General features: G+C 41.7%; 1 protein-coding gene across 1 annotated transcript in view; it reads left to right on the top strand.

Annotated features, from left to right (window-relative positions):
* The window catches only part of efcab6 (EF-hand calcium binding domain 6), an 82,998-nt gene that overhangs the window by 1,655 nt on the left and 67,553 nt on the right, over positions 1-13,790 (top strand). Inside the window, exons 2-4 of the mRNA XM_055006864.1 lie at positions 419-624; positions 5,915-6,033; positions 6,164-6,224. Of these exons, the coding sequence (XP_054862839.1) occupies positions 419-624; positions 5,915-6,033; positions 6,164-6,224 (386 nt within the window). The remainder of the gene's footprint in view (positions 1-418; positions 625-5,914; positions 6,034-6,163; positions 6,225-13,790) is intronic.

Here is a 13,790-nt window from a genome sequence, read left to right as displayed (position 1 = left end):
GTGAAGGTTATATAGGAGCGCTGTACTAAGCTGTTGTACTTGATCCTTGGAAATGTTCAGGAAAACGTGGCTTCTGTGGATGCTAGTGCACTCTTGATCAACATAAGAACCACTGAACAGCTATTTGATCCAGAAAACAGCCTTGTTACCACCACCATACTGAGAAATGTCGTTAAAGTAGGAACACCACTACCTGTAGTGACACAACTTTTTTAGGCAAAATTTTTGTCAGTATTGGATTTTTTGTTTGTTGTCAGAAAAAGTTTCCATTTGCTGCCCTCTCTCATAGCTTATCCAGATGTTTCACTGCCCTGTTAATACACTGTGATTGTGATAACAAATTTCCTTGATGAGAAACTCTTAATGTGTGTAGCTTCAAAGTGATGTCAGATATTTTACTCTCATGTGATCCCTTCAGCTCGCCCAGTGACCTCCCATCCAGACCTGCAGCTCACTCTGGAGCAGGTGGAGCCTCTGATTTACAGCAGACTGGTGAACATCCAGTCATCCCTCAGGGCAGCTGATCCTCATGGGACAGGTCTGGTGAGCAAAGAGGAGTTCAGACGAGTCCTGAAGAGTCTGCTGCCTGTCAGCCAGAACCAGCTCAACTCTATCCTCAGTGAGGTGAGAAGGTTTCTGAAGTTGCACTGGGATGCTTGTTTAAGAAGTGTCTGCTTTATCAGTTGCTTGATTGTGAGCAGTCTGTCCACTCCTGTGAGGTTTGTAACAGTTATACCAACAGTTGATACATGATTGTTAAAATATTTAGATGGAGTGTGATGACTCCATTTAAAACTTCACTGGTTAAAGTATAGCTAAGCAGTTAACATTGTAAACATATTTTTTGACTTGAGATTGACAGTAACACCTACACTACCAGTCAAAAGTTTTGGAATGCCCCCGTTTTTCCAGTTTTTATTGAAATTCAAGTAGTTCAAGTCCAAAACTTTGTCTAAAACTTTTGACTGGTAGTGTATATGTTGCTGCAGTTGGCTGTGTGGTCCATCTATAAACATCACAGAGGGTAAAAGTTGCCACTCTGCCTTTAGTTAACTGTTCTTGTCTCCCTAGTCTCAGTCTGCATCAGGATCCTCCTCCCTGCTTTTTCACCTTCATACCTTATAATAACACTGAAGTTATTGAAACTGCTGTAAAAAAAAATCTCCACTGCAACTACAACCAAATTTGATGCAACAGAAACTCAGCTCAACAATGCTACACCCCTTTTTGGTCAGAATAATACCAGATTGCCTCTACATTGTATACAGATAAGACCCAGTCCAGGTACAGAGACCTTCTGGCTGGAAATGGTTGAACAGCTCAAAATGTAGAAAAGTAATTACTTTAAAACACTTCCAGTTTGAAGTGACCTGGACAATGCCTGTAACCTGGTTAAGATGCGAAAGATGCACCTCAGAAAGACTGAAAACGTTGTTGTGTGCAACATCCTCCAGAAGATGGCAGCAGAAGATCCTTTTTGGCTCTTCCAAGCAGTTGACATTGACAAATGGTGCTTGGTGGCCGTGGAGACTGGTCAGAGGAGAAGTGAATGTGGCAGCTGTTAAAGCAGACGTTATTTGTTTGCACTTCTGTTGTGTTGGCGCGCATCAGTTTTTCCTGCGCTCCAGCCCACTGACTTATTCTGCGCTGCGTTTTATTTCATATTTCCCTCAACAGCCTGCAGATGTTTACCAAAAACATGAAGGAATAAAAAATATTTTAAAAAATCTCCGGGATATGAAAGCAGAAGCTGTAATATTTCTGGGTGGTGTAGGATGTGTAGTTCCAAGTTATTGCTCTGCATCCATGAGGCCTAATGAGAACGGTGAGGCCTCATATCAGAATGCTTCTCCAGTTTGGCATTGATCAATCGAGTGTGTGCGTGTGCGTTGGTGTATTTGGCGTCGGTGCATGGCGGAGTAATTCCCCCTCTCCCTTCATCTTCGTCAGTGTGCGCCATGCCTCTGTCACTCTGCTACGGCACTGTAATCGTCTCCACTGTTCCTCTTTGTTCCGTCTCAGCGCTCACGCCTGACAGTTTGACTGCCTGTCTTTCCCACACAGATTTCCTCCCATAATATCAGCACTTTGTGGCCTCCCCCCTCGACGCAAACACACACACACACACACACACACACACACACACACACACACACACACAACCCCACATTCCTCCATCCCCTACCCACCCACCGTCATATTCATTAAAGACACTTTGTGGGTGAGTGCGTGTGTGTGTGTGCTTTCAGGAGAGTTGTGGAAAGTTTACTTGAAAGGACTATCACTGGAGTAGCAGCTGTTGTTGCCTGTGACATTTTGATGTGGAAGTTGCTTTGTGCTTGAGGGAGCGAGATGCCACAAGCAGCTTGACAACCCCACCCCACCCCTTCCTCTCCGTCTTTTTCTCCATAAGAAGAGCTGGGGTGAGGTCGTCTTCTGCTAAATGCTGATCAATTATTAAATGTGCCCTGGTAGCCGTGCCTGGGAAAGAGAAGTTTCTTGAATAATTAGACCTTAAATAAAAGGAGGGAGGCTTGGACAAAGAGATGCTGAGATAATTATTGCAATTGATTCTGATTCCTCTTAAATATTGCACCATGTTACCTCCCTGTCTGGAAACACATCCTGCAGTTTAAAATATAATTTCAAAATGTTCACTGCACTCTGTGAAGATTTATGATTCACACTTCTCTAGCCTCAGACTAGTTGCAGTTCTTCTGTCACATTTCACCGTTTTAGTTTTTACAGCGTGATCAAATGTGAACATGATCTTCTTTTTGAGGAAATGACTAAACTGCGTAAATGAACCAAATGGACTACAATGATGTGTTGCCAAACAGGCCTGCCAGGCGCTGGGCCATGGGGCCCAAAGTGACTGTATCACTGGACAATTATAGGACTCAGTCAGAATTACAGAAGTTTGTATTTTTCTTTTTTGTCAACAAATGTGCATAGTCAAAACGCCACTGTCTGATATACACTACTGTTCAAAAGTTTGGGGTCACCCAGACAATTTTATGTTTTCCATGAAAACTCACACTTTTATTCATGTGCTAACATAACTGCACAAGGGTTTTCTAATCATCAATGAGCCTTTCAACACCATTAGCTAACACAATGTAGCATTAGAACACAGGAGTGATGGTTGCTGGAAATGTTCCTCTGTACCTCTATGGAGATATTCCATTAAAAATCAGCTGTTTCCAGCTAGAATAGTCATTTACCACATTAACAATGTCTAGACTGGATTTCTGATTCATTTAATGTTACCTTCATTGAAAAAAAATGCTTTTCTTTCAAAAATGAGGACATTTCCAAGTGACCCCAAACTTGTGACTGGTAGTGTATCTGATTCGTCTTTGCCATAGAGCTCCACTGTTGTCCACTTACTGTCCTACTGCCTCCAATACTCACTAGATGTAGATTCATCCGCCACTGAAAATAGTCCCCAAAAGCACCATTCCCTTCTGTTTGAGTAAATCTACCGTGGCCAGGTGCTTGCAAAATGACTAAGCCTTTCTTAAATATCTAACTATTTACACCCCCTGATTTCTTGCATGAACTGTGAGTACAACTTGTGATAATTACATTCAGAGACATTCAAGGACGTAACATTGAATAGTTTATGAATAGCTCCAGATTTCTTTCTTCCTTTTTATTTTATTTTTTTTTCCGGTCAGGATCAACAGGCTGAGGTTGATGAAGAAGAGGACTTGATTGCTAACTATTTCAGTTCAGTGCTTCTCAGGTTCTGTCACAAAGCATGTATGTAAAATATAAAAATAAAGTATTGCCAAGGCACATCTTCATGATTTTAGCTTTGTAAATAATCAGAAATAGGATTTCACATTTATAGAACTGGTGTCTGTGATGAATGTAACAGGTGTCATCCCACTGCTTAGAGATTATTAAAAACCATCTGATTAAAATCCTCCTTTTTAAAAAAACAAAAATTTTCAACAGTTAATACATTGTTTTTTTCTAGGCAAGAGGACACATTCTGAGCAAAATAAACAGTCAACACCACAACTGGACATTTCCACCTTAATCTGCAGCGTACTGATGACAGTTTCAAATACATGGATTCAGACTTCTGGGATTTTGTACATGACAAACCTCAGGAACCAATCTAATCAACTTGCAGGACGGGGCTTTATCTGTCATTTTTGTTTTCCAGATTTGGTTTCTGGTTCTAACTTGCACGGTGGAGTTACTTCACTATTCCATCGTTCCATTGTGAACGTACAGTAGTTCTATAGTTGTCGGTGAGCTGGTTGTGTTTGAGCTGCTGTGAGTGGAGAGAGAGGCACTCACTTCATATGCATATTTAAAGGAAGCAACAGGGACACCCATAAAGAACAGTGGCTATAGTCCCTGACGCAGTGGTCATGAGTTCAGTTCTGTCTTCTCTAAATAGTTTTGACCACATGGTGTTATGACTTTTTAATGCATGTTTTTCTGGTGAATTATTAGAAAACAAATAACACATCCAAGGAAACAATGCTTGTCTCTATGAGTCAAAGCCATAGACATTAAATGTGCAACATTTTGCTATTGAAACTAAGATATATACAATATATCAACCCATATGGATAGCGAAATTGGTTGCAGTTTTTAACAGAGCTGTAATGTATTTTTCATTCCTGAAAATGTATATGTCTATCCCCTGTACTTATGAAGTTATGGCAGCTGAAAAATGCAGAAAAATGCAATTCAAATTGACAAAGGAGAAGTTTCACCCCACCCCTTTGCACTTTGAAGAGGTGTAACGGTGAAAATATTCATAGTATGAAGGTTAGCTTTTGTGGGGTTTCATGAAATATGCTGAAGTTACTGTGCAGAAAGAATCTGTTGATTCTGTGGGGCTCAGGTAGGAACTTTGGTCTGATGTGATTGATTTTACATGGAATGACCCTTTTCTTTTAGTCCACATGAAGAGTTGCAATTAATGCTTTGCTGCACGGCTCTGAAGAAACAAACACTTTGAAAACAACTGAGAAGTCATTGACGTGTTGGAGCACAGATGATTCTGTTGAGATTTGCAGATAACTCAACAAACACCCGCATCACTGACCTCCGTCTCACCTTCAGCCTGAAACTGAACTGCAGGTGTAACAGCGCTGTCACAGGTATATAGAGCATGGAGACCCCCTCCCTCCCTCCCTCCCTCCCCCTCCTCCCCTTCCTCCCCTGAGGTGGGGGGGGGCTTGTGCGTTACGCTCTGTGGCTGCTCATAGCAGTGATAATTGGATGGTGTGGTGTCTATAATAAGACTCAATGCCAGGAGCTCCGCTGGGGACCGCTGCACTGGATTACACCATGGAAGGATGTAGGGCAGGACAGCAGGGACTGTACTTTGATTATTAGCCACCAAAATAGGTGTACGTGTGTGTGTCTGTGTGCGTGCCAAGTGTTTGTCTGCTTGATTGAATGTATTGTGTGTATTTTTGTGGGAAACTAGTTCTCTGTGTTTTGTGTGTTTGGCCCGGCTCTTTAGCGGTTTTCCTTCAAGTGTGCGTGTCCATGTGTATGTGTGTGTACAAGGCAAAGCACAAGGTCAGAACAAAAGCGACGTGGCTGCATTCCCAGAGCGTGTCCCGTTCCAGAGAACAGCACCTAGTGTATTCCCCAAACGGCCTCGTCCTGAAAATTACTGCTCAACCCACCTGACGCCAGCCTCCCCATCACCGCGCAGCTCTTCCCGTCTCCACGGAGATGCCATTACATGTGCCATTATCACAGACGCCACCGGTGGAATGTTTGAAAAGTTTGGAGTGGGCTTGAGAGCGGGATGGTGTTGGATATGGAGCCATGTTTCATCTGCCGCCTCCTCTGGCTTTGCATCATCATCAGTCACTCAGCTGTGCTGTTTTCTCTGCTTGTTTTGATGTCTTTGTGTTTGTGGCCGCTGTAGGTGTGTGAGAGGAGTGCAGCGACAGTGGACTACATGCAGTTTGTGAGGAGGTTCGGCCGAGCTCCTGCAGCCCGTAGAGCCTGTAGCAGCAGCAGCAGCAGCAGCAGCAGCAGTGTGAGGTACACACACGTCTCTGGAGTAGATTTCTGCTAAACAAAGAAGTGCCATGCTGCGTTTGCATTTTTAGGCGTTTGGTGGCAGCAGCTGATTATGCTTTAACTCTATCTGTGTGGTGGGTGTTTTTCTTAGGCGTGATGGACGGAGCACTTCCATGTCCCTGTCTGAAATACAGAAGCACCTCAAAGATAAGGTGTGTATCCTCCCTCCTCCCGCTATTCACCTGCTTGACTTGCTCTTTCTTGAAAGCTTTAACCAGGTCTCTGTATATCACTAGTGGTCAAGTCACCCTTTCAGCTGTATGCAAAGTATTTGCTTATATTGAAGGCTCCCTGTGGAGCTTTTGCCTGCCAGTGGTGCTCTGCAGAAAAGTTTGGACGAGCGCTTCACTGTCACATTATTACATTAACAGGCAGCAAAGCACCAAAATGTTGTCACAGTACCTTAGGGCTGCCAGCTTTCTCTGTGAAAGTGATAACTCAGTGGAGCGCCGTATTAAATGAGAAAAAGAGCTGTTGTTCTATCATTAACTTTAAAGTCAAATTGAAAATCTACTAAAGCACACCTAGTTTTGAAACCACTAACCCTATATTCTATACGTTTTACTTGACTGTATTATATATGTCTTACTTAATATTGAAATGTTCTTGTGTGTGTGTGTGTGTGTGTGTGTGTGTGTGTGTGTGTGTGTGTGTGTGTGTGTGTGTATCAATCAGCACAATATCCTTTGCATTGAATTCATCTTTGGTGAACATGAGAATTTACATGATTGATGATCAATAGCAAGAGATCTGGACAGTGGGGTCTTCAGGCGAACAAGGCGGCCAAAACAGAAAAAGCTATCATAACTTAAGAGCTGTGCTTTTATCTACCTTAAAGTTATGCTACAAAAGAAAATCAGCTCACAGACTGTAAGTAAGAGCAAATAAAAACATTCTTATTCTCTCAATCAGCTGGAGCATAAAGATGAATAACAGGAGCAGCCAAGAATTTTTAAAGTCACATTTTCTGTTGCTAGCAGATGGACCTTTGCCCCACTTAACCCAACTGACCCTTCTTTTCTCAGCCTCCTCAATGGGCCCCAGAACACTGAAGTGTGAAGACAACAATGAACACTTTCATTCATATGTGTCAGCAGCTTTCATTGCCATTTTTGAATACATAATCGACTCTCGTCTCCTTTGAATGTAGCTCATTTAGGTTCTTCCTCTCTGAACACAACAAACCTAAAACATGCTTAGAATTAATGTGTAACATGGGATATAACAAACCTCCGTCCTGGCCAAACTTAGTGTTAAAGTCGATGAATGCAGTCACTTGACTTGAATGCAGCATCGGTGAAAACCCTGAACAAAACAGAGTGATGATGTGAGAGTATGTAAAGGTAGATTCTGCCTCAAACACCCATTTATGCAGCAAAATAACAGACAGTTCTGCAGATGGTACTTTAGAAGATGTCATTCATTCATTTGTTAAACTCTAACATGACTCACAAAGCATCCAGTTCCTGTATGGATGTGAGGAGTTGTGGGTGATTCATGTGGCAGCAGCTGTGTTTGTGGGGCAGCTCTGGCACAATTTAGGCGTAGGAAGCATGACGGAATTGACTCTGGATTTGTGCTGCTTGTGTTCCACATATTAAACCGGGTTGTTGATGGTGTGGAAGAGAAATTCAGCAAGTCCTATCTGAGGATAAATGAAGGTCCGAGGACTATCAGGGCTTCTACTTTGGACAGACCTCCATGTGCGTGTCAATGTGAACTGCATGCTTATGTGTGGGTTGTATTCAGGAAAGCATCTCCCGCGGCCCACATCCTTCACTTTACACAATACAATACACATTAGTACATCCATGTCCTCCTCCTTATACACCATGTTATTCTTTCTTTATGTATGTTTTTCTGCTACTTGTCCTGCCAGCCAATTAGATGTGTCCAAACGGTTTGACATCTAGCTACAATAAAATGTTGCAATCAACTTGTCTACAGTCAGGGCTTTAAAAAGAGACAGGACTGTGTCACAGTAACCCACACTGAAAAACAAATCAATCTCCTCAAGTGATTTAATTTTGAAAAACAACCAATTAGAGTTATGCATGGACAACATTTATATCCTTCAGATTTTCTTTCTGCTTTGGTCCAGTTTTTCTGTTACTAATAGAAAAGGAAAAGCAAGATGCATTTATTTATGTATGGCATCAATGCCAGTGAAAGCCTCCTACCTTACATATAAATGTAATAATAAAAGAAATAATAGGCACAAGGCACAAATATTAACACAGCAGATTTTAAAAGAGTCTGTTTTTGTTTTCTTTTCTTTTTTATGAGAAAGGAAATGTTTACTTGAAGCATGTATAAAAATTCTTTGTCAGCCAAATGCACACAATTAAATTTTTGTACTGTAGATTGTAACTGAAATAAACCATTCATTTATTCAGATAATGTAGATAACTCAACAAACACTCAGAGCGCAGTACTCCACCAAGGCTGCTCATTCCTCCATATGGCATTGTTAGAAGTGCACCATTTATTTTTTGTGCAGGATTTGTTTATTTATTAGTTACTGATGATCAGAAATCATGGTAACATAGAATGTGGCCATTTAATATAGATGTACCCACAAACAAAATGACCTTGTGCTGAGCACAGGCGTGTGTTATGCATGTGTACGTTATGTACGGATGCCGAATCACGTGACCTAAATATGTAGCGGGCAACTGGAATTGATTGGCGTAGGAAACACCCCCACAATTTAATCAATTGTTCCTTGTATGATCAACAAATGATGTATGTAATGTATGATAACAAATCCGTGGATCCAAACTATAAGCCGCATCACTGCCCAAATCTAATCACCTGGTCATTGTGTCATTTCTGACCTTCCCTGAAAATTTCATTCAAATCCATCTGTTTCTGAGAAATGCTGCGAACGGACAGACGAATGGACAGGCATACAGACGGACAAACGTACCCCGATTGTCACATAACTGATGTGTTCTTGGCGGAGTAACAAAAGTTTGATGAATAACATGAGAGTGTAGCTACAGTGCAGTTCATGAAATGAATGATCCATCCATCCATCCTCCATGTTCATCTGCTTTGCCCTCAGTCACGTCTCTGGGGCAGCAGATCGAAGCTCCTCAGCCTATTTCTAAGACTGAGCCCAGCCATTCTATGGAAGAAACTCATTTAGGTCACTTACATCTAATCTTTCCCCATCCTAGTCGTAGCCATCCATTGTTTTCCCTCAGAGAAACATGGCCTCAGACTTGGGGGCGATGACTCTCTTCCCAGCCAATTCACGCTCGGCTGCAAACCAAAAAATATTTGCTAATTTGAATAATAAAAGAAATGTGATTTGAACAAAGTTAGAATTGGAGCCAAACCAGGTTTTCTTGGAGTTCATTCCAAATAACTCCCTGTAGACATATCACCACCATACACATACAACCCATGTTCCACAGATTTGATAGATTAAATACAGTGCAGATTCTGAGTTGTGTTTGAAAGCAGTGCTGCTTTCATGTAAGCCACTCACTATAAAATGCACCAATTATTATTTTCACCCTTATCCATCCTTGCTTACCAAGATCACAGAGAGAACAGCCAAAGCAAAGGTATCCCAATCCCTAGCTGCTTCCAACAGCTTGTCCTGAGGCATCCCAAGGCTTTCCCAGGCCAGAGGAGACACATAATCCATCTAGTGTAATCTGGGTCTGCCTTGTGGTCTCCTAGTTCGCTATGCCTGGAATACCTCCCTAGGGAGGTGTCCTGGACAAATGCCTGAACCACCTTAGCAATAGATTTTCAACATTATTAGGCTGCAGGGATATAAGTATATATTATCAGGATCACAGGCCTTTGGTAGAGTCCCTGTCAACAAACTGGTCTCAGGTTGGGGACCAGACCATGAGCAGTTCACAATAACCCCTTATGGACCAAGTCCATAGTGAAAGAAACCCCTATTCCCAGGTCAAGGAAATGAGGGTACCATCCTCAAGCACCTGGTTGCCACGACTTTAGCATTAAGGCTTGACCCTAACCCTAAGAAACAGGAAACTTCCACTGCCCATAAGGACAAACAAGGGTAGGGTGCAAGATTTGCAGCATTTGAAGGCGAGTGCCTTGGAGAACTGGTCCGTGACTACAAAGTCTGGCTTAAAAGTTGATATTATTTCTGAGGCATTTTCTGACTTTAATTGAATAGGAATACTGGAGGCACAACAGTGGTGTCAGGCATGGGGCCACCCTGCACTTCAAATCTCCTTTCAGCTTCCTCTGTATCAACAACAATTTCGCTAATTAATTAATCATATAACTAATTTAATAGGTAAATTGTCTACTGTTTTCAAATTCCAGAATTTGCTCATTTCCCCTGGTTTACATGTCGTCGTGTTTGACAGTTGCTTGGGAACACAAAAAAAAACCCAGAACAATTTGTAGACTTGAAATATCAACATTTCAATACGATAAATAGATTTATAGAAATTAGCTAAATTCAAGAGCTAATGTTGCACAGTCTGTAGCACAGTGAGGTCTCAACCTACAGGACTGGGACCATTGGCAGCTTTAGCCCCATGAGCTGTTATGACCACAGATGTCAGGCTGCTTTCAGTAAGTCAGGACATCCTGTACTGAATGACAGCTGTTACTGGTCACACTAACTGCACCTGTTTTGTTCCTATGTTGCTGCTTACAATGTTCCTTCTGAAAATAACTGTTTGGTCTTTCTTACATCAGCATAGTTGGCTGTTATTCAAGCACAAATTAATGGACCTCCACCATGGTATCAACTGTTTGGTTGCTAGGAGACTTGTGATGCAACTGCAGTGCCTACATGCATCCATACAAGTAAACACCTCTGATTTCTATATCCATCCCATAAACGCGCTGCATCTGACTTCTGTTCTGTTACTAAGGCATTGGGTTTGCTGTCACAGCAATGGGATGAAGATGTCAGCCTAACCAGGTAGCGACCCCTCTGAGGGACGAGAAGAGGCTCTGTTTCACAGAAAGTTGTGACGAATAACTCAAATATTCAGAGAACTGTTTACTGAACAAACAACAAAGCCGCCAGGGAATCCCGCTCTGCAGTGTTCAGTTTTGGTGACTTTGATCTCTGTCAAAATTTTTTGTCAATTACTGTAATAAGTATGTGTGTGTCTGCATGAGTGTGTGTGTGTGTGTGTGTGTGTGTGTGTGTGTGTGTGTGTGTGTGTGTGTGTGTGTGTGTCTCGTGTGTGTGTGTGTGTGTGCATGTGTGCGGTCACTCTCTGATAGCTCGTCTCGGAGGAGCAGCTGGGCCTGATAATGAGTGATGCACACACATATGATGAAGTACCAGTCACAGCTGTTTACACCGTGTGCTCGCCTCACTTATCAATATTCAATTAAGATCACTGCAACACACACGCAATTGCATACACACTCACACTGTTACTGAAGTAGCCATCCAAGGGTTGAATGAAGGATGTTTCTAAACTGCTTATTAACTCCATCTGTGCCTTGATCTCCTCTGCTGGATCGTTTTAGTCACTGTGGAGTTAAATCTGACAACACACAGTGCATAAGAAAACACGCGAAACGAGAGAAGCACCCAGAGAGGTCAGGACTCCTCCAAGGCTGCTCAGTTATTGTATCATTTCCGACGGATGAAATCTTTCAACATTTTGTAGTCCGCAGTGGGGGATTTGTAGTAGGATCACAATCATGTGATCGTCAGCGGGCAGCTGATGTAGCGTTCACTTGTTGTCATGGTTACAGTGACGCTGTGTTGCTATCTTGCAATGATACAGAAATGTAAAACAAATCTGTGGATCCAGACTATAAGCTGCATCACTGTCAAAATCTAATCACTTGGTCCTTGTGTCATTTCTGACCTTCCCTGAAAATTTCATCCAAATCCAGTCGTCCGTTTTTGAGTAATGTTGCTAACAGACAAACCAGCAGCAATCGTCACATAACTTCACAGCGAAGGTGAAGAAACAATGAACACCAGGAGAGGCTTGATTACATATCCACAGACAGAGACAACACTTTAGACTTACTGAAGTACGTATTGTGTTTTGGCATTACTAAATCATTATTTCTCCACTGTCTTAGAGCCAACTAAGTACAGAGGGTAATTCAGTCCAGCGTCTTTCCACAAGGCCTGATTCAGACACACAGAGATTATCTCAAGATGGGATTAAAATGACAAAAATAACACACGGATCCATCACGACACAGACAGAAGTTTAAATGAGTTGGATTTGGAATTCTTTCAACACAATTCGTGCATGAAAGCATCTGCCTGATCGTAGCAGCTGAACAGATGAACACGTCCGTTTGAAAGTATTAATCAGTTTCTAAACTTTTCAAAACAGAAACTTGTCCACTCTGATACAGACTTCTGTACGTGTGGCTTGTTGAGAAGCAAAGCCTTGAAATCAGTATTTTCAGGTTCCATATTTACAAGTTTTTTTTCCTTGAAAATAGTCCCCAGCTGCCTTAAAATGACTCAGATGTACCTCTATAGCTTTGCTTCCTCTGGAGAATGCAGATCTATGTCCTGCTTCTCTCTCCACTCACTCACTCTCATTGCTCATGACAACTGGAGTTCACCAGCTTGAACATTGTATAACTATACAATTTCATGTTGTAATATTGAAATAATTCAGTCACAGATCAGCTGTACAAACGCGGCCTTTACAGATTCCTGTTTGGTAATCCTGTTTTTTAAAATTTAAATTTATTGATGATATGTGATATGTGCGTCATTGTAACCATGACAACAAGTGAACACTATGTCAGCTGCCTGCTGACGATCACATGATTGTGATCCTACTACAAATCCCCCGCTGCGGATCACAAACTTTTTAAAGATTTCTTTTGTCAGAAGTCATACAATGATTGAGCAGCCTTGGTGGAGTACTACGCTCTCTGAATGCCTTTCTTGTTATATTTTTGACCTAATGTTGTAAACAGATTGATGAAGTCCTCTTCTCTATCTGAGACACTGTCAGTCATTTTTATTTTCTTCCACAATCCTTTGTAAGTCCTATGACAAAAAAATGAAAGGAAAAACAGAATACAAAACAAATTAATAGTGAACACTTTATCAGAAACCTGACACTGAATAGAAATAGTTTAGACATGTTTTTAAAACACATTGTAATGCACTTTAATGTAATTCTAAAGGGATTTAAAGACATCCGAAGTGTTTGTTAAAATCTTCTAACCCCATCAGTATGCTGATAGTAAATATGACAAACAGTGGACCCTACTGAGCCAAATATTTCTTATCAGAGAAATGGCCAACTGGACTGAGGACAAGAACAACTTCTTGGTCAGAGTGTCCTAAGCAAAGAACAATTAAGCCCAATTGATATATTGAATCAATCACATTTATTGAGTTTGTGTTGCACCACTTTTCAGAGCTAGGGGCTACATCCATCCATGTGCACCCCCAAAAAATTTATTTTTTAGCCCTACTCCCTGTGCAAACAGCAATTTTCAATCAGTTTTTTTTTCAGCTGAGAAGCTCTCCTTATTGTTCCTGAATAAACCAACACAGCAGCAGGAATCCTCCATATGGGGATTCCCTGGGGTAAATCTTCATCAAATGTGGGTCTGTGGTCTAATCTGTATCTATCAGGTGCCACAGCATGAGTATTTCTGGGAAGCCCTCTTGTAGACCCTCCATGTTGTTTAGGTTATGTAGAGCCTTTGTACTGCTAATGTTTGGATAGGGAGCGACAGCAGCAGAATGGTCCCAGAGC

The sequence above is a fragment of the Amphiprion ocellaris genome, chromosome 21 (assembly GCF_022539595.1).
Source record: "Amphiprion ocellaris isolate individual 3 ecotype Okinawa chromosome 21, ASM2253959v1, whole genome shotgun sequence".
In the NCBI taxonomy this organism is placed as follows: Eukaryota; Metazoa; Chordata; class Actinopteri; family Pomacentridae; genus Amphiprion; species Amphiprion ocellaris.
Note: the sequence above shows the minus strand (reverse complement) of the source record. Positions and strands in the feature narration are given on the sequence as shown.